At 33.9% G+C, this 22628-nt stretch overlaps 1 protein-coding gene and 3 non-coding genes across 4 annotated transcripts; all 4 read right to left on the minus strand.

Moving 5' to 3' along the window:
- Positions 1 to 1696: 1696 nt before the first annotated feature.
- LOC111998591 (protein CURVATURE THYLAKOID 1D, chloroplastic) lies at positions 1697 to 6546 on the minus strand. The gene is made up of 5 exons (XM_024030681.2): positions 6249 to 6546; positions 5914 to 6155; positions 2214 to 2318; positions 2026 to 2097; positions 1697 to 1943 (listed from the first exon to the last, which is right to left on the minus strand). The coding sequence occupies exons 1-5, from the start codon at positions 6403 to 6405 to the stop codon at positions 1872 to 1874; spliced, it is 648 nt and encodes a 215-aa protein (XP_023886449.2). The 5' UTR covers positions 6406 to 6546; the 3' UTR covers positions 1697 to 1871.
- Positions 4111 to 4205, minus strand: LOC111998617 (small nucleolar RNA snoR128). Its single transcript, XR_002881488.1, has one exon. It is a non-coding gene; the product is annotated as a small nucleolar RNA snoR128 (small nucleolar RNA).
- LOC111998618 (small nucleolar RNA snoR128) lies at positions 4510 to 4604 on the minus strand. Its single transcript, XR_002881489.1, has one exon. It is a non-coding gene; the product is annotated as a small nucleolar RNA snoR128 (small nucleolar RNA).
- On the minus strand, positions 4913 to 5006 carry LOC111998619 (small nucleolar RNA snoR128). Its single transcript, XR_002881490.1, has one exon. It is a non-coding gene; the product is annotated as a small nucleolar RNA snoR128 (small nucleolar RNA).
- Positions 6547 to 22628: the final 16082 nt, after the last annotated feature.

Below are 22628 nucleotides of genomic sequence, written 5' to 3' on the forward strand. Positions count from 1 at the left end.
TTTATTTTTTATTTTTTTAGATACCACTACCATGTTGGTTTAACAAGAAATGTGTGAAGGTCTGAAGGGTGAAGGATCTTAGGATTTAGGATATAGTGATCTCTTGAGGTCATGAGCTCAACTTTACACGCATGCCTTGTGTCTAGATCATGTGACTTACAGAACCATAAAGTTTTTAAAGCATAAGGATTCTTGAGTGCACCATACAAAGTCAGTTGGATACTTAAGATTATATTAAGTTTTTCAAAGAAAAAAATCAATAAGCTTCCTTACTGTACCAAAAGGGAATAATTTGAGAAACTATTATTTTATGAGTACCAATGTTCATTGTTCATTCAAAAATTCTAAGACCACATAAAATGCTATAATTTGTGTCACAATTGTCCATGTAGCAAACTGAATGATAAAAAAAAAAGTGATAGATTCATATAAAAGTAATAAACAGTCAATCACAGTTTGACAAGTAGGATAGTTGTTGCAAAAATTGTGGTAATATGGTACTAGAATTACTCTTGGTTATTTTGTTTGCGTGAATACCGAGCATGGAATTAGATCTTCAAATTGTTACACCGTGATTTACGTGTATAGCCCTTCAAAGTGTAAGAACAGGGCTGGGCACAGAAAACAGAAGACAAAAATTAAGTTCACTGGAAGTAGAATCACTTATCAGTATCATCTAGTTGATATCATGCACAAAACGACCCAAAAAAACCACATTATGATTTTTGCCTATATAAAGTTGAAACATCTCTATAGTCTCGATTATTAGAAAATAAATAAATAAAATTAAAATTTAAAGAATCTTAGTCTCATAAGTTTGCATTGGTTGGTCTAAAAATATTTGGTAAACTTATGGTTTCATAAGAAGAATAGACTAAACTAGGGTCGGCCTGACCACTAGCCATATTATCTATTAAAGAAGGGAGGTTAGACTCAACCATGCAATAGAAAACCTTAAACCGAAATGTTTCAGCTTTCAACAACCGGTCAAGCTTGTCCAACAAGCCTGGGCTTGCAAAGAGGCCTGAACTATTAGCAGAGTTTTGCAAAGAGGAGATCTGATGACCCATCACGGGGATGAGAAGAGCAGATAGCAACAAGATCAACAATGTTAGAGAGCCTGGTCTCGTTCCCAGAGAGGAGAGAAAACAAAGCACTCATCATCTTCAAAGTTCAAACAAGAGAGTCGAGCCTCCAAAAATTGTTTCACCAAAAGTAAAAGCAGGAAACAAGCAATTCTCCATCAACCAATTTTAATTTTCCTTTTAACCTGTACTATTTTCTGATGCTACCAATTTTAGCTTTCCTCAACCTTTCAGAAAACGTTTTCCGTAGAACAATAACCCACATTGTTATTGCGAGGTCACAACAAACCTATTAGTCAGCTTATGAGTCCCTTCTATTTTATAATGATATTTTTCGGACTTTCACAAGTAGCGAATGAGGGTGGGGACTATTCTATCAATTTGGCTTTGAACACGTAGTCGAATCAAATTTTGGTAAACTAATCAGTGAAAAAAATGGTAAAACTTTTAAGTTATCCTTTTTGCTCTAAATTCAAGCATGACAACACAAAAGACGAGTGGAAATCTCCTGCAGGGCCCCAACTACAGCATATTTTTCTCCCCGCCTTTTGCTTAACCTGGGCACCCTCTCAGTTTAATATTGTCACCAATGAGAAAAGGAACTAACTATATGAGAGAACAATAAGTAAATATATTTACTTGCTCATCAAAAATAAAACTACAATCCAAATCTTCAGTGAAAGAAGAAAAAGAAAATATATGGCCTTAACTAGAAAATATGTATAAACTCTACACTGATTACACTCTTGCAAGGCAAACAAACCAAGATAAAGTGACTCTGCCACATCAATCGTCATCAAAACCAAGAACCTGTTGTTTAAGCTCTTCAATTTTAACAGCCAACTCTTCCCTATTTTTCTGCAAGTCAATAGAAGTTAATTAGTATGGCTATTCATACAATCAAGGATTAATTCCAAATTCAACTCATTTTGTGGGGTACCTTAAAGATCAGATAGCGATAGCTGAACCAGAATGTGTAGCCAACACCCACGACTTCCATCAACTTGGGAAACTGATTTTATAACATTGAAAATCAATTTCCAGACGAGCAATATAAAATTTGTTCATAGTTTCCAAAAAAGGTATGGAATTAACCCAAAACACACACACACACACACACATACGCACCAATGGAATAGAATCAATAGCGCCTACAAAGACTGATGATAACCACAGGGCAACCAAAGCACCGCCACCATATAGAAGAACAGTAGATTTATTGTACGAATCAAACTGCATGATAACGAGAAAGCCAAAGCCATCAGCATTGCTATACAGAAAATATGGGAATTAAATTCAAAGACAACTCAGCCAGACAAAAGTGTAAGTTCTGTATAGTATCGACATTGACACGTCATAATTACAAAATATTTTGACTTCATTTTCATGTGCACTACATTTTTCATGTGTTTGGAGTTCATAACCTCCAATGTAGGAAAACAACAATTAGATTAGCTATCTTTACCTGCAGAATTGATTAAGTCAGTGTATGTTGTTGACCAAATAGCAATCAAAAGAGTCCCCTAAAGGTCTGATAGTGAGGGGCAACAAGCTAGTCCAGGGATTGAACTCACACAGCCATAATTGATTTAGCACCAAATTTTATGTTGCTTATACAAGTAACTAAACCACCCCCCCCCCCCCAACCCCACCATTTTATTGATCATAACACATTATGTTGCTTATACAAGTAACTAAACCACCCCCCCCCCCCCAACCCCACCATTTTATTGATCATAACACACCTCACACAGCCACAGAGAATTGAACCAACAAACTCAACCTCCAATCCTTGCATAACAGCGGCATTGGTCCAAGAACCACTAGCATTAGTGACTGATTGCTTTACAGACAACAAAGTCCATAAGTCAATTACAAGGTTATAAATTTTACTTTTTATGAACAAATTTCAAGATTATTACTTTCACGTCCCCAAGCTGAAATAAATCTAAATGTAATATTATACACATAAATACACTTAGAGGGAAGAACAAATGAACAAAAAAAAAAAAAAAAATCAACCTCGAGATAAGTCAAAAGCAGTAAAACAGCTACTCCAATAAATAAAAACAAAGGAACATTTACAAGGGGGAAAGGAAAAGAGGAAATAAAACATACACTAAAGAAGAAGAAAAAAATGAGAACACCTACATGTTAAATGGGATCATAACCAATGTGAAAGATAAGCCACTTTCATGAATGAAAGGACCAAGATGTTACAAATATCCTCTCAAAAATTTTATAATAAATAGCTAAATACATGAGAAATAAATACAAAACATTAGCAACATAAACCAGAAACTAATCGTCGTTGTGGAAAAATATGACCATATAAAAAAAATTACAAATAAGTTTGAGCCCCCAAAAAAATAGGATAATAGATGCTAAAATAGAAAGGGAAAAAGAAAAAAACAGATGGAGGGAGCTGTCTGTTGCTCAGGTAAGCGCTCAGAGTTGAATTTAAATGAGGAAGCATTTTTTTTTTTTGAGAGATAATTACAACATGTTGCTAACCCCGCAGCTCGAACCCTTTCTCCCCTAAACCTCCAAGTACTTTGTACATAGAGAGGTGTCAATTCAACTACAAGGCCTTTGGCAATATGAGGAAGCAATATTTAAGTTTGACTGGACAAAAAATAAAACCAACAGCAAGCAGAGCAAATAAATAAATGAATATTGGTCTATAAGGACTCAAATGTACCACTGGCAAGCTGTAAGACAGTAAGAGTGAGTGAGTTCCCCCCGCCAATCTTAATTTTCTCTAAAAATTGGACTTTTAAAGAAAAAGGAGAAATAATATTCAAGACTGATTTTTTTTTTTGGAGAAGTTAAATTCATGACTGATTTGTTATAAACAAGAATGAAAAAGAAGTTTAAAAGCATAATGAATTCTATTTTCCCCACTAAAATATATTTTAAAAAAATGTAGAAGTGTAAAAGCATAATGATAGGAAATTGGAACAAATGGGATAAGAGGAGAAGAGATCTGAGTATTATAAAGTATTTTAATATCTATTATTCAAGGTTGCTCAGGTAACCGCTCAGGATCGACATGACTGTCGAAATTTCATCAAGCATTCTATGAACACTTTCAACCATTTAAAGCATTCATCATAGCAACCAAGTTTGCAATTTCATTAAACCACTTTCTCGAAAAATTGAACTTGAAAAGAAAAGGACAGATAAAAGTCATTACTGATTTTTTTTTTTTTTATTGGTAAATTCATGACTGATTTGTTATACAATAATGAAAAAGAAGTGTAAAAAGCATAATGAATTCCGTTTTCCCCACTATAATATATGTTAAAAAAAAAAACGTAGAAGTGTGAAAGCATAATGATAGGAAATTGGAACAAATGGGAGAGAAGGAGAAGAACAATGAAAACTGAGAGTTAAACAGTATTTTAATAACTGTTATTCAAGGTTGCTCAGGTAACCGCTCAGGATCGACATGACTGTCGAAATTTCATCAAGCATTCTATGAACACTATCAACCATTTAAAGTATTCATCATAGCAACCAAGTTTGCAATTTCAATAAACCACTATCTCTGCAAAATTGAACTTGAAAAGAAAATGAGAAATAAAATTCATGACTGATTTTTTTTTTTTTTCCGATAAACTCGTGACTGATTTGTTATAAACAAGAATGAAAAAGGCATTTCTTTCATTTCCAGCAGAGACCAAAATTTGAATTCCGTTTTCCCCACAATATATATTAAAAACAATGTAGAAGTGTAAAAGCATACTGATAGGAAATTGGAACAAATGGGAGAAAAAGAATGAAAACTGAGTGTTAAAAAGTATTTTAAGAACTGATATTCAGGGTTGCTCAGGTAACCGCTCAGGATCGACATGACTGTCGAAATTTCATCAAGCATTCCATGAACACTATCAACCGTTAAGAGAATCATCATAGCAACCAAGTTTGCAATGCCATTAAACCCCTTTCTCTAAAAATTGGATTCGAAAGAAAAAAGAGAAATAAAACTCATGACTGATTATTTTTTATCAGTAAATTTATGACTGATTTGCTATAAACAAGAATGAAAAAGGAATTCCTTTCATTTCCAACAGAGACCAAAAGAGGATAGATATTCAATCAAGCATCCAACAGCTTTGTCTTCATCTCTCTTTTACAAAAACCTAATACCTACATTGTAAAGTCGGGTAAATACATGTCCCTATTCATGACTAGTCATAAAAAGAACATTATTAGTTCTACCATAGCATTTGCTAACAGAAATTCAATAGATAATCAACCCCACATGACCAACAACAATCATTCAATACAAACAAATACACTACTGAGAAACAGTCTCGAACTCAAATCCTAAATCTTTAACCATAATAATACTACCAATCTAAAATGTGTTGCCAATTTTTATCAACATCATCCATTTAAGAACCCCAAACCCTCCTAACCAATCAGATATTAACCCATATAGAATTCTTTCACTCCCACACACACACACATATACATTGATACATGCATGTATGTAATAGCATTTGCTAACAGAAATTCAATAGATAATCAACCCCACATGACCAACAACAATCATTCAATACAAACAAATACACTACTGAGAAACAGTCTCGAACTCAAATCCTAAATCTTTAACCATAATAATACTACCAATCTAAAATGTGTTGCCAATTTTTATCAACATCATCCATTTAAGAACCCCAAAACCCTCCTAACCAATCAGATATTAACCCATATAGAATTCTTTCACTCTCTCACACACACACACACATATACATTGATACATGCATGTATGTGAAGACAAACAATCATAAAACTATAATTCTGGGATTTTGAAAGGGACCTTTATATTAAGCTGATCCAAAAACTCAAGCGGCTCTGTTTGGTTCTCCTCGGCAGGAGGCTTTTGTTTAGGCACTTCTGTGGCTCCGTTTTCATTTAATATCTTATTCTCAGCTGGTGAAACTGGAACATCATCCAACGTTATCACTCTGTCGCGTTCTTCAGCCACATACCTGTTTGCCCCACCTGATGTTTCTTCAGATGACGCTGCTCTTGGAAATGTATTGGTAAAGTAAAGCGGCCCTGAAAAAATAATCCAAAATCCATCAACCAATCAAAGAAAATATAAAGACCCAAATGCAAAACAACATGTTAAAACTACGAGAAAGAACATACGGGAGCGTAGGCCAGCGGTTGTTGTGGGAGAGAGTATTGATTTTCTAACAGAGAAAGAAGGGTTGGAGCGGAAATGAGTAGCGAGGAGTGTGCGTGTGTGGTGGCGGTTGTGGAAATTAGAGATGGGTCGAGCTGTGATGGTGCTGCACAGCTCCATGTTTGTCGAGGCTGCTGCTGCTGCGCTTGAGCTATGGTCTGTGGATTCTGAAGTGAAGAGTGAAGTGAGGTCTGGTTCGAACACTTCTTGTTGCCCACCTTCTTTTTTATAAGAGGGCGTGGCTAGGGTTTCCTTTCATTATTTTTTTCCTACTTTTAAAATTAGGAAAAAATGATAATTTATCGAATGCATTGGAATGTGTGATTGTGTATGTCTCAGCAGAATAAAAATAATACTAATATTAATAAAAATAAAAAGGTAAATTACATTCTTAGTCTCCGTCCCTTACGCTATATTTCAATCTAATCCATGACTTATCAATTGTATCAATTTAGTCCATAAACTTTTGGAGTCATGTCAATTTGATCCTTATCGTTACATCTTGGATGAAAATATCTAACATGTCCAACAATATAATTAAAAAATAGTTTTTCTATCACGTCAATGGCCGATAATATAGCCACGCTGTACTTTAAAAAAATTAAGAACAAAATTCCTCTCACGTGGGTTAGATTGGGGGAAAAATTAAATCCCTAACTCTCACTCTATCTCGTCAGACCCTCTCTTCCTCACTCTCACACCATTAATCCCTAATTGCCTGTTTGGATAAAAAGGGAAGTGGAGGGAAGTAAAGTAGTGTTGACTAAAAATAAGCTAATTTTGTGCTAAATATACTCTACGTTACTCTCCCTCCCTCTCCCTCAATCCAAACAGACCATAACTCTCATCCAAAATATGAAGTTGCAGTAGTGGATCCCGTAGAAGTGACCAAACAGTTGTGAAAGTTCCAAAAGGTAATGTGACTAATTCCTGTGAGCAAATAAGAGGAAATCAAGAAATATGGAGTGAAAGGAAATGATTTGCTTGTATTACCAATAGATCTTACTAAGTCCATTAATATATATACTGTGCATAGGCATTATACAGCAGCTATAACTGACAAACTGAGTTTTAGTTTATAAAGTCAATCGCCTGGCCTCTAAACACAAACACATGAAGGGGTCTCCTTCTTTTTTTTTTCCTTTCTTTTTTTATTTTTTTAAGTATGACGTGGCTGCATTATTGGCAGTTGATGTGATAAAAAAAAAACTATTTTTTAATTATACGGTTAGACACGTCAGATAGTTTCATCTAAAACATAACGGTAATGATCAAATTGACACGATTCCAAAAGGTTAGGGACTAAATTGACACAATTGAAAGCTCATGGACCAAATTGAAATATGATATAAAGGATAAGGACCAATCATGTAGTTTACTCAGAATAAAATTATTGGTTGGGTAGATAGAAAAGTGGGAAATGTGAAAAATGTTGAGAGATAAAAATAAATAAATAATAAAAAGTTTTTCACTGTTTGGTTTAGTGAGAGTTTAGAATTGTGGAAGGAGGAAACAATGTTTTGTTCAGTTGAAAAGAAAATCAAGAAGATGAAAAATATGCGTTTATTATTATGTCTCAATTACATGAGATCTAATTTTTTTAATAGTTTTTCTTTTAGTTTATTTTTTTAAAAAAAAAATATTATAATAAGTAATTTTTTTAATTATTATAAACTTACAAACCAATTACAACTAATAAAACATCCAACCAAAAAATAATCTACCATTTTGTTAAAAAGAAGGCAAAAATAAAGTACATAGGATTAATAATAAAAATGGGTAAATGAGTCATTTCCCATCTATATGATACTCACTTTTCTTCCCCTTGTTATTCTTAGATTGTGGAGATTAATTTTTGTAAAACAGTGAAATGATAATTAAAAAAAAAATTAAATCTATAATTTATATGTTTGATATAGAATAAGGAAAAATTAAAAGATTAATATTCATATAACACGCTTTCGTTATGTGTGACAAATGAATATCTTCTTTTTTTCTCTATTTTCTTTTTATTGTTTTCTCTCCTTATGCCACGTGAATCATCCTGCATTCCTTTTATTTTACACACTTAGGGGTTGTTTGGGTGAAAAAAAAAAATGGCCACTCATCACTCATCATTGAAATATCATCACTTATCACTCTATAACTCATTTCTTATAACCCAATAATGATGAAATATCTTACTCAGCCCGTTTGACACCTAAAACCCAATTATGTTTTTAACATAAAAAGCTAAAAAAATTGGGACCCACACACTCTGACCTCACCTGTGCACCTAAACTCCTACCCAGCCCTATTAACTCCACTCAACCCAAATATCTCACTTTACCAAACCACATTTCTTCGTCATTTCGTCTCGCACGCTCAACACCATTAATGGCTTTCGCCTAAGCATCACCTAATTGCGCCGACGCCACCGATGATGCTATCAATTTCTTCCTCCCTCTTCGTCACCAGACTTTATAGTGCTCGAGTTTGGGTTTGATTCTTCTTCATCTGATGGGTCGGCATGACTAAATCAAGAAGATGAAAAATATGCGTTTATTATTATGTCTCAATTACATGAGATCTAATTTTTTTAATAGTTTTTCTTTTATTTTATTTTTTTAAAAAAAAGTATTATAATAAGTAATTTTTTTAATTATTATAAACTTACAAACCAATTACAACTAATAAAACATCCAACCAAAAAATAATCTACCATTTTGTTAAAAAGAAGGCAAAAATAAAGTACATAGGATTAATAATAAAAATGGGTAAATGAGTCATTTCCCATCTATATGATACTCACTTTTCTTCCCCTTGTTATTCTTAGATTGTGGAGATTAATTTTTGTAAAATAGTGAAATGATAATTAAAAAAAAATTAAATCTATAATTTATATGTTTGATATAGAATAAGGAAAAATTAAAAGATTAATATTCATATAACATGCTTTCGTTATGTGTGACAAATGAATATCTTCTTTTTTTCTCTATTTTCTTTTTATTGTTTTCTCTCCTTATGCCAGGTGAATCATCCTGCATTCCTTTTATTTTACACACTTAGGGGTTGTTTGGGTGAAAAAAAAAATGGCCACTCATCACTCATCATTGAAATATCATCACTTATCACTCTATAACTCATTTCTTATAACCCAATAATGATGAAATATCTTACTCAGCCCGTTTGACACCTAAAACCCAATTATGTTTTTAACATAAAAAGCTAAAAAAATTGGGACCCACACACTCTGACCTCACCTATGCACCTGAACTCCTACCCAGCCCTATTAACTCCACTCAACCCAAATATCTCACTTTACCAAACCACATTTCTTCGTCATTTCGTCTCGCACGCTCAACACCATTAATGGCTTTCGCCCAAGCACCACCTGCTTGCGCCGACGCCACCGATGATGCTATCAATTTCTTCCTCCCTCTTCGTCACCAGACTTTATAGTGCTCGAGTTTGGGTTTGATTCTTCTTCATCTGATGGGTCGGCATGACTAGGGTGAAGGATGAAGAACAAAAGGCAGATCGAAGAAGAAAGGTGTGAAAAGTGAGGGCGTGTGAAACTGGAGAAGAAATGTGTGAGATGCTCCTAGGGATTTTGCTATGAAGATTTTCGTGTGAAGGGGAGGCACTGTGATTAGCCGTTGGGTGGAGTGTTGGAGATAGCAAAGCTCTAAGATGGATTTGACAACTCTCTACCCTAGGCCCATGTTTTTTGATGTAAATTACCAGAATGCCATCGTTACTCAATTTTCATTACTCAAAAACACCTAAAACTTGTTTCTAGTTTCCATAACTCATCACTCAATTTAGTGAGAATTGAGTGATGAAAACAAAAACTCAAAACAAATCCAAACAGGTGTTTGCTCTGTGGGACCTACCTGCTTTGAGTGACAAGTGATAAAAACACCAAAATCCAAATAGCCCCTTAAATTTCTATCCCTATTAAAAAATAGTCCTCACCACACAATTCGCACAAGTGATACTTTATTGCATAGAGTGCTTTCGTCATGTGACTCATAATTGTATTAAAAATATTAAGTTGGTTTGTGCTATGTGAGCTATATATCTAAAGTTTAAAATATTACTCCAATTAAAATTATATAGTCAATTTTTTTTTTTAAATAAGTTCAATTATTTATTTTAGATTATTTAACTTTTGGTTACTGACTATTATATGTGTGAGGACAATTTTTGCTTTAAAGGCCAAGGGTTAGACCATGATTGGAACCTTAGGCAAATTTTGTTGTCCCACATAGGAAAGAAAGCCTCCCTCTTTGCACCTTATAAGGGATGAGCCAATGGTTGAAGAGTACCACTAGTTTGGTTAATGTGGGGACGATTTTTGCTTCAAAGGCCAAGGTTAGACCATGGTTGGAACCTTAGGCAAATTTTGTTGTCCCACAGAAGAAAGAAAGCCTCCCTGTTTACACCTTATAAGGGATGAGCCAATGGTTGAAGAGTACCACTAGTTTGGTATCCTTTTATTGTGGGACAATTTTTGCTTTAAAGGCCAAGGGTTAGACCACGGTTGGAACCTTAGGCAAATTTTGTTGTCCCACATAGGAAAGAAAGCCTCGCTCTTTGCACCTTATAAGGGATGAGCCAATAGTTGAAGAGTACCACTAGTTTGGTATCCTTTTATTGTGGGGACAATTTTTGCTTCAAAGGCCAAGGGTTGAAGAGTACCATTGGCTCATCCCTTATAAGGTGCAAAGAGGGAGGCTTTCTTTCCTATGTGGGACAACAAAATTTGCCTAAGGTTCCAATCATGGTCTAACCCTTGTCCTTTGAAGCAAAAATTGTCCCCACAATATGTATAAAACAATTTTTTTTTAACTTTTAGTTGACCTCTAAATATTGTGTTACAAAGGTTTTGGATGTCTTTTAATTTTAAATATCATTATTATAATATATATTTTTACTTAAATAATATAATATTTTTAATTGAATTTAAACTTTATTCTATATTTAAACCTTATATTACAATATTGTCATATCATAATTGGCTTTCTTTCCTATGTGGGACAACAAAATTTGCTTAAGGTTCCAACCATGGTCTAACCCATGGCCTTTAAAGCAAAAATTATCCCCACAATATGTATAAAACAATTTTTTTTAACTTTTAGTTGACCTCTAAATATTGTGTTACAAAGGTTTTGGATGTCTTTTAATTTTAAATATCATTATTATAATATATATTTTTACTTAAATAATATAATATTTTTAATTGAATTTAAACTTTATTCTATATTTAAACCTTATATTACAATATTGTAATATTATAATTGTCTTAAAATGCCAGAATAGATAGCTCTATATACTTATTCTCAATATATATATATATATAAGACATACAAAAAGTTGCATAGTATAATTCATATATATATATATATAATTTAATTTAATACTATTGATAGTCATTCTTATATTTTGTTAACTTTTTAAAAAGTCTTTTAAAAATATTATTAGGTATAAAATGTAAACTTTTCATGGTTTTTTTTAAAATTATTTTTACTTCTTAATTTTTGTTATTGTGAAGAACTTTTTTTTATGATTCATTTATTCTAGACTCTTTAGTTTTTGTACTTGTGGGGATAAAAGCCCAAGTTCGAATATTGGACCTTGGGCCCTATTCGAGGATGTGGATACGTCCGAGGAGGAGTAAACGATTATGAGAAGCCCTAGAATGGAGGATCGCGCAAGGAAATGATGGAGGAATATAGTCCGAGGAGGTTATCCTTCTAGGATAGGATAAATATCGGTCAAGTAAGTACTTTGGCGATTTAGGTGACCTTCCAGGAAGTTCCAACGATAAGGATGAACTTCAGGCATATACAAAGGTGATAAAAATATAGAAATATCTACAAGAAAAAGCTGCTACCACCACATTAAATGCATTACAACAACTTTTTTGACTGCATTTATGTGAAGAAGACCCCTGAACAGTGCAGTTTCAACTACCACCACTCATAGAGAACGAAAGAAGATGCCTGATGGGACATATATTCGAGTGAATGCTTAGATGATTAACAAATGTACGATCAAGATGGTCTAAAAGGAAACTATATAAATGTAAAAGACCTCCCATAAGAGGAAGATCGGAGAAAATAGAAAAAAGAAGGAAGAAGAAAATTTACTGTTGTACTAAGGATTGTATTAGCTTTCAAGAACAGTAGTTCAGTTCATAGTTTATCTCCTCAGACACCAATTTAATCAAGTTTTTGTGTTTATTCATCTTTTAAATCTTTATTAACCGTTGTTTAATTAAATAACCCAGTTCTTTCACCCACTCTCTACAAATTTATTGTATTGGGCTCGTTGGGCTCACATCTCACGTCTTTTGGGCTTGGGCTACAAATCTTGACCCTACTGTACTCAATAACTCACTTGGATGAATATTTATAATGTGATCTCACATTTGATTTTAAAATTAGAAAATAAACTCTCTCTAAAAATAAATAATTTATGACATATTGTGCAAAATTTGACTTTAATTTAAAATTCTAATTGGACTTTTTCTAAGCTTTGCATATATATATATATAGATATATATTCTTCTAAAAATATTAAATATCTACTCATAACTATCATAATTATCAAAATTCACATTATAAAAAGAACATATATATTTGTTAAATTTCATCATGTATTGCAACGATTATACCTAGTAATTAAATATTACATAGGACATTAGAAAACAAAAAGTGTCTAACAATATAAAATAATGAAAAATTAACATCTTCATATCCCTTTTCCTTTCCCATATCTCTTTTTTCACCCCAATCAAACATAAAGCTGTTTTTTAGTGTCTGGTTGATTCTTAAAAAAAGGTTTCATAAGATATTTTAATGTTTAGCCTTTTATGAAAAAAGGCTCATACACACATAAAACAAAGTTTACCTATAAAATTGATTGCAATTTAAGACTGCAATCTTACTCAATATCTTTTTATTGAATGTGAATTTTAACAAATCCACAATTGGATTATATATTCTTTTTATTTCCTCTATGCTTGCAAAATTTATAAAAAATTAAAGATCAATAACTATATCGTCAATAAATTTTTTAAATTGTAAATTTTTGTAATTTAAAAGTATGCATAAAATATAAGTTTATAGATCATATAGTATATAATAATCGATTCACACAAAATTTGACATATGTATTAAAAATGTAAAAACTATGCAATTCAACGGTTAGATTTTTAAAATACGTAGTAACATTTATTTTATTGAGTAAAGTTATAGCCTTAGGCTACAATTAATTTTGTACTTAAATTTTGTCTATATATATATATATATTATTGATTTATAAATGAAAAGAAAACACCCAAATCATGAAATTCGACAATGAATGATTAAAAAAAAATACTTTTTATGGGAAATTAAAAAATATACTAGACCATATCAAATCATAGCAGATCATACCAAATGATAATAGACTGGGGGGAAAAAATATTGGTCAATATACATTCAAGTAGAAGTGGACGCTGTTAAAGATCTATCATTAGGAGTGGACGTTGTAAGTTAAAACTATCTCAAAAAAATAGCAGTAGATATATAACCTATAATCAACTAGTAAGACAATCAAAATATGAAACACCAAATTGACAACAACTTGCAGTGGGAATAATAAATTTTGATCTAAGGCAAATCGAAAAAAAGGAGAGAACAAATAACCTGGCCAATTTAAGACTATGCAATGAAAAACAACAACAAAAATTTGTGGAACATACCTTGACGAAACTAACAATTTTGTGGATTGTATTTCAAAGAGCTTTTTCATCGAGTGTGCAAGACAAATTCTATGGACAATATTTATCTGGCACTTAAAGAATATATTACTAATATAAATGAGTGACAATGTTAACAAGAATAATAATAAAAATTGATTTAAATCAATAATATAAATACTAGGGCATCAGGGTGTTTCCTTATATTGATATGAAATTCTTTGTGATCTAAGAAATTATATGTTTCATAATTGATTGTTCTTATACAATTAAATTGATGCGGGAGACACAAGAAGATTATTATTTAGTATTATTTATGTTTGCAAGCCCATTGTATTTTTATGTTTTAGGTCTATTAGTTTATTGGGCTTTTAGTTATTGGGCTTTTAGTATTTTAATTTAGAAGTAAGGTTATTTTTGTAATAAGGCAATTAGGGTTTCCTAACCAATTAGAACTAGGGTTTAGCAATCCTTTATAAGCAACTTATTGTAATCCTTGAGGAGATAGCTGATATTTTTGATGAATGAAAACAATGGTCGTTTGGTCTTTCTTTGGTCTGGTGCTGACTCCTAGTGGTTTCCCCGCTTGGTGCTGACTCCAAGCAAGGCCTAGGTGCTGACTCCTAGGTCATATCCTTTATTTTTCTGTTATTTCAGTTTTGTTCTGGTTGTCCTGCGTCATATTTGGTATCAGAGCAAACACCGATCCGTTGAAGCATCACCGCAGGAAAGAGCCAGAAAATCTCACCCATAAAAAAAAAAAGAAAAAAAAGAAAAAAAAGAAAAAAAGAGGCAACCCATGCAAGCCCATCAGCCACCAGCTGCCGGAACCCACAAATCAACAACCACCGCCTCAAAACTCAATAGCCACCAGCTGCCAAACCCATTATCACACTTGACCACCGCCGCTGAGGATGTCGACCACCGCCGTTGAGGACACCGACCCACTCCGATGCCAAGGCCCGAGACAGTAGCCGCCACTCCCCATGCTTCGTGCCACCGCTGTCTTCCCTGACGTTGCACCACCACTAGTCGTCGATCCCTAGCACCAGTCAAGTCTATCGCAAAGAAATTGTTTTCCAATTTTGAGTCCGTAGCTTGTTTCTTTAGTTTCTATAGTGTCTTTCTAAGTCTGTAGTTTCTTTCAAGTTTTAAGTCCGTGTACTGCATTTTGTTATTTTTTCATTTAAAAAAAAAAAAAAAAAGAAAAGTCAAAAGGAAGGAAAAAATGTAACGTGATCTGCTGCCAGCCCAGTGCATGTGTTGGGCCCTTAAGTTGCTTATTGCAGATCTATTTTGTGCAACCAGACCCACTCACTTGAGGAGCCAAGCCTCTGACTATAGTGCAACAAGTTGGCCACTGACAAGAAGAAAATCACAGCAGCTATTTGTTGAAGCATTATTTTAGAGAATCATGGTAATATCTAACGCGCCTTATTTTGATGGTGATGATACTTATCCACGAGATTTTGTCAACTGGATAAATGGGATGGAGCAATTCTTTGAGTAAGCAAATTGGGCAGATAATAAAAAGGTTAGGTATGCCAAGTTGAAGTTAAGAGGTCACGCACAAAGGTTTTGGGAGAAGCTTGAATATTTCCGCTATGTGGATTATGAACCTGCCATCAGTGTGTGGGAAGATATAAAAGAAAAACTTTGTGATGAGTATTTGTCACCATACTATCGAGCTAAGTATCTACCCCAATCTCAATCTCAGTGTGGTACTTTTCAAGTTGAAGCAAATACGATGAATTCTCATCATCATCATCCTATTTCATGTCCTTAACGCACTTTTGAACAATCGACCAAGGAAATATCTACCAGGGAAGTAACAGAATTAACTGTAAAGCTCATGAAAGATATTCAGGACAAGATTGCTCAACACAAGAAGACTCAATCCGATTCAATTGGGAAACCAAGGACACTAGATCACAATGAACTTCTTGCTGCCCCAATAGAAGGCAACATTGATGATGATATCTTGGTCGTTGAGAATCCTCCAGCAACACCAAAGCCTAATATTGACACAGACGTACATGCCTCGACAAGTGTTGTTTTAACATGCGTGCAAGAAAATGAATCTATTGAAGAGCAACAAGGTGAAGAGAAGGTGCCTAAAGAGAGTATTATGTTAGGGGGTGCACATGATGTGAAAGTTGAAGTTGTTGAATGTGCTTCTGATCAACCCTCCACAGTCCTTGAAGATCTACATCTTGGTGAAGTTGAAGAGGTTAAAACTACAGTGCTTCCTATGGTTCATAAGGTTCAAGACAAGATTATACAAATTCCACACATTGATTTTGTTATTCCAAATGAGTTTGATGTGGTGGAATTCACGGTTTTTCTTTTCCCTGTGCTCCCTAAGGTGATTCCAAATTTGAAGCAAGTGTTACTTGTCAGCATCCTAATCCTTCAACACTTTAGAACTCGAGGTCGAGTTTTCTCCAACCAAAGGAGAATGATGCGGGAGACACAAGAAGATTATTATTTAGTATTATTTATGTTTGCAAGCCCATTGTATTTTTATGTTTTAGGTCTATTAGTTTATTGGGCTTTTAGTATTTTAATTTAGAAGTAAGGTTATTTTTGTAATAAGGCAATTAGGGTTTCCTAGCCAATTAGAACTAGGGTTTAGCAATCCTTTATAAGCAACTTATTGTACTCCTTGAGGAGATAGCTGATATTTTTGATGAATGAAAACAATGGCCGTTTGGTTTTTCTTTGGTCTGGTGCTGACTCCAGGTCTACCCTAGGTGCTGACTTCTAATGGTTTCCCCGCTTGGTGCTGACTCCAAGCAAGGCCTAGGTGCTGACTCCTAGGTCATATCCTTTATTTTTCTGTTATTTCAGTTTTGTTTGGTTGTCCTGCGTCATAAATACTTATGATTCGGTTGAATTGAGACAATTCAAAAACGCATGATAACCTAGATTGATAAGGCGGTTAGAAAAGTTTTCAGAAAAACTCATTCACTTTAAAACCTAATTTCTATTTGAAACTATTAGAAATTCATCTAAACAATAAGAAAAACATGATTGAACTTATTGAAAGCATGGAAGAACTAATACATCAAAAGAAATCTAATTGAACAATCAAATATGTTATTGATAAAATCTTAGAAAGAATCACATTGAATATTCATACCGTATAAAAGAAACATAACCCCTAACCCTAGCAAAGAGTTTAGGCTACCATTAGAGAAAGGAAAATATAAGTCTTTATCTGCCCAAAATTCATTCTCATAGCATCCTTTCAAAACCCTAATGTCTAAAGTGTCCAAAGAAAATAAAATTTTTTCAATTTAAATTTCCGTCCAGGTTTACAGCAGTAACTTGTGAGTTAATTCGGCTTTCAAAAATTGAGAATTTGGAAAAATTTAAAACTAGAAAGTTGTAGATATTTAAGTCACGGTTCCAACCCATCCAGCCTTGTGTCAATTTTGAGGAGAGAGATATGCCCAAAATATTGATCAATGCTCAAATTAGATTTTTTCTTTTCAGATTCTGCCTCTTTGATTTCTTTCCTTATTTGAAGCTTCCAATCATGTTAGACAATCCAAGCACTCCAGCTGCATCTCCTTAGACATTTAAGCATGGTCCTTTAGCTCCACTTTAATTCTAGTTTGACCTCTATTCTCTCACAAATTCTTATAAACTCATATTTCTCATATGATTTCCTGAAAGTAGAAAATTACACATAATGAATGACATCTTATTCAAGAAATTATGCAAAGATAAATAATAGGGACTGTGAGGGGAAAAAGGGCCCAGCCCAACGTTATGGGCCGAAGGCCCATAGGAGGGCTATTTTGCGACCGAGAAGAAGAAGATGGAAAAGGCAAGGCCTGGCTGGAAGTGGGACCCTCAAAAGGAAGAATTATCACAATCCGAAGAGGATATCTCCTGTCCGAGGAGGTTGTAATCCTCGGACGCGATATCACAGATCAATTGAATGTGTGAAAGGCCAGAATGACCTTCCGAGGACTCCACCTGATCAAGATAAGCTCTGAGTATGCTATGGAACGATAAGGATGGAGAAATATCTAAGGGGAAAGCTGCTGCCACCGTATTTAATGCACTGCAGCAACTTTTCTGGCCTCATTTATGTGGAGAAGACCCCCTGAATAGTGCATTCTAATCTACCGCCACTCACACAGAGCTAAAAGAAGATGCCTGACGTGACATGTACTTTAGTAAACTCATGGATGAGGAACACATGAACGATGGAGATGAGGAGAAGAGTGACTATATAAAGGAAGGAAACTCCTAACAATAAGGGGGGGAGGGAACTTGATTGTAACCCTAAGATTTTTGTTCATCAGAAAAACAAATATTGTAGCTCTTCGGATTATCAAATTCTACGTGAAAATTAATGTTGGCTTGTATACTTGTCAGCATCCTAATCCTTCAACACTTTAGAACTCGAGGTCGAGTTTTCTCCAACCAAAGGAGAATGATGCGGGAGACACAAGAAGATTATTATTTAGTATTATTTATGTTTGCAAGCCCATTGTATTTTTATGTTTTAGGTCTATTAGTTTATTGGGCTTTTAGTATTTTAATTTAGAAGTAAGGTTATTTTTGTAATAAGGCAATTAGGGTTTCCTAGCCAATTAGAACTAGGGTTTAGCAATCCTTTATAAGCAACTTATTGTACTCCTTGAGGAGATAGCTTATATTTTTGATGAATGAAAACAATGGACGTTTGGTCTTTCTTTGGTCTGGTGCTGACTCCAGGTCTACCATAGGTGCTGACTCCTAGTGGTTTCCCCGCTTGGTGCTGACTCCAAGCAAGGCCTAGGTGCTGACTCCTAGGTCATATCCTTTATTTTTCTGTTATTTCAGTTTTGTTTTGGTTGTCCTGCGTCATAAATACTTATGATTCGGTTGAACTGAGACAATTCAAAAACGCATGATAACCTAGATTGATAAGGCGGTTAGAAAAGTTTTCAGAAAAACTCATTCACTTTAAAACCTAATTTCTATTTGAAACTATTAGAAATTCATCTAAACAATAAGAAAAACATGATTGAACTTATTGAAAGCATGGAAGAACTAATACATCAAAAGAAATCTAATTGAACAATCAAATATGTTATTGATAAAATCCTAGAAAGAATCACATTGAATATTCATACCGTATAGAAGAAACATAACCCCTAACCCTAGCAAAGAGTTTAGGCTACCATTAGAGAAAGGAAAATACAAGTCTTTATCTGCCCAAAATTCATTCTCACAGCATCCTTTCAAAACCCTAATGTCTAAAGTGTCCAAAGAAAATAAAATTTTTTCAATTTAAATTTCCGTCCAAGTTTACAGCAGTAACTTGTGAGTTAATTCGGCTTTCAAAAATTGAGAATTTGGAAAAATTTAAAACTAGAAAGTTGTAGATATTTAAGTCACGGTTCCAACCCATCCAGCCTTGTGTCAATTTTTGAGGAGAGAGATATGCCCAAAATATTGATCAATGCTCAAATTAGATTTTTTCTTTTCAGATTCTGCCTCTTTGATTTCTTTCCTTATTTGAAGCTTCCAATCATGTTAGACAATTCAAGCACTCCAGCTGCATCTCCTTAGACATTTAAGCATGGTCCTTTAGCTCCACTTTAATTCTAGTTTGACTTCTATTCTCTCACAAATTCTTATAAACTCATATTTCTCATATGATTTCCTGAAAGTAGAAAATTACACATAATGAATGACATCTTATTCAAGAAATTATGCAAAGATAAATAATAGGGACTGTGGGGGAAAAAGGGCCCAGCCCAACGTTATGGGCCGAAGGCCCATAGGAGGGCTATTTTGCGACCGAGAAGAAGAAGATGGAAAAGGCAAGGCCCGGCTGGAAGTGGGACCCTCAAAAGGAAGAATTATCACAATCCGAAGAGGATATCTCCTGTCCGAGGAGGTTGTAATCCTCGGACGCGATATCACAGATCAATTGAATGTGTGAAAGGCCAGAATGACCTTCCGAGGACTCCACCTGATCAAGATAAGCTCTGAGTATGCTATGGAACGATAAGGATGGAGAAATATCTAAGGGGAAAGCTGCTGCCACCGTATTTAATGCACTGCAGCAACTTTTCTGGCCTCATTTATGTGGAGAAGACCCCCTGAATAGTGCATTCTAATCTACCGCCACTCACACAGAGCTAAAAGAAGATGCCTGACGTGACATGTACTTTAGTAAACTCATGGATGAGGAACACATGAACGATGGAGATGAGGAGAAGAGTGACTATATAAAGGAAGGAAACTCCTAACAATAAGGGGGGGAGGGAACTTGATTGTAACCCTAAGATTTTTGTTCATCAGAAAAACAAATATTGTAGCTCTTCGGATTATCAAATTCTACGTGAAAATTAATGTTGGCTTGTGTTTGAAAGATGTGATCCATTGTTATCAATCCCATACTTAACTTAGCTCTTTCACCCATACTCTACAAATTAATTGTTTTTGGGCTTGGGCCACAAATACCAACCCTATAGGGACTAATGCAAATCATAGCTTAATTATACAAATTAAGCATAGTAATAAGAAGAGAACGCCTATATGAATATATAACAAGTATACATTTTAATGCGTAATAAAAAAAAACACTAAACTTTAAGGGTTAAAAATGGACTTCAATGATCTTTTGACTCTTTTAAAACTTTACTTTTTTATAGGTATACTTGTACTTAACTTTGAAAAAAAAAGAATCAGTAAAAACTAGCTCATCCAATAATGGTCATATTAAATGTTTAAATAACCTAATAGTCTATATGATTAAAATACACATCATTCAACGTCATTAGTCATTACATTTCTCTAATGATTTGAAATGAGACTATATCGTTTTTAAAAAGAAGTTACAAATAGATTAAATAAGGGAAGATATGCCTTTGATAAAAAAAGGGTGGGTGGGTAGGTGGGTGGGGGGAGAAATAATTTGAAAGTTTTATTTATTTATTTATTTTGTTTAAGTTAAAAAAACTATAATTGAATTAGCTTAATTGATTAAGTTTGTTAATTTCAAATAAAATGCATTAAATCAAATATTGTCTACAGTAAAAATAAATTAATTGATAATTTTAGATTATATTCTTTTTGAGAAATAATAATTTAGTATCTTAATTCTTCACATAATATTAACGAGTAATCATTATCAATATCAATTAGACATCATAATTTCAACGAGTAACGCTCAGGATATAGAAAAATGCATAATTTTATGCTACAACTTATCACGTGATGAGTTGTAATTGGTGTAAATGTGTTGGTGGCCATGTGGGGACACACCTACACCAACACACTTACATCAATCACAACTTGATATTAATAAATACAAATGAATTGTGGTATAAAATTGTGCATTTTTCTATCTCCTTAGCATTGCTCAATTTCTAATATTATTATTATCTAAAATAGAAAGAAAGGACAGATGACAAATAATAAAAAAATATTAGTGTTTTTTTTTGGGGGTGGGGGGTTTGGGCCTTTTGGGCTTTGAGGAACTTTTTCCTTCTAAGCCCATCAAGAGGCCGAAATTTGACTTGGAGTATTAAGTGGTGGAATCTGACTCTCATCCATATCACCTTCTATCTTGTTCTCATAATTATCGGCCAATCAAAACCATTAATTTCATATCTCCACACGCGCTTGTACACCCAAAGCAACAATACTCGCCACTCTTGTGGCCCCACTCCGCTACATTGGATATCCGTTAACTACAATGATCTCCAAAACGACAACGTCCCAAAAATCCAAGGCACAATAATATGCAATCTCTTCCCCACCTAAATTACGGATTTACCAACACACCTCCTTCCAAATAGAGTTCAATCTGCCCGTACAATAGTCGAAAATTTTAGAATTGTTCATTTACATTTATAAAAATATATATATTTTTATAAAAATATATATATTTTTTAGAATCATAAAAATCAAATTAACTAACCTTATATGGTTATATTTATTTATATTATAAATAAATTACAAGTAATAATTTGATATCTTATAGAGTTATTTACAATTTTACATAATCCAATTTAAGTCACTTGTGCAGACAAAGTGCAGAAGATGTTTTGCATTCCTTGTGGCTTTGTCCTAAACTTTTATGAGGTTTGGGGTGATGGTTCACAATGGGATTTTTGAATGTCTAGGAGTTTCTCTTGCTTCCTTTCTCTGGTCAAATAGGTCATGGAATTGGGTAAGAATTTGGAGCTCTTTTCCATGATTTTGTGGACTATATGGTTTGGAAGAAACCAACTTCGAATATCACCACAAACCTTCCAAAGTGAGTTGATTATTCAACGAGCTTTTGATGCATCACATGAGTTTGTCAGTGCCTAGCTACGACTCTCCCATCCTCAAGCTATACTAGAGTTGATTTGGAATTTACCTTTAGCCAATTTTTTCAAAATAAACTTCGGTGGTGCCATATTTAATAAGGAAGATCGAGCGGGTATTGGAGTTGTTAGTAGAGATGATAAGGGGTAAGTTATTGCCTTTCTATCCCAGATTATTGCCCTATCGCTTTCAGTTGTGGAGAAGGACGTTTTGGTTGCTACAAGAGCTTTGGATTTTGCTCTAGATATTGGTATTGACTCGGTGATCCTTGAGGGTGATTCAAAGA

The sequence above is a fragment of the Quercus suber genome, unplaced genomic scaffold, assembly GCF_002906115.3.
Source record: "Quercus suber isolate HL8 unplaced genomic scaffold, Cork oak 2.0 scaffold_822, whole genome shotgun sequence".
Lineage (NCBI taxonomy): Eukaryota > Viridiplantae > Streptophyta > Magnoliopsida > Fagales > Fagaceae > Quercus > Quercus suber.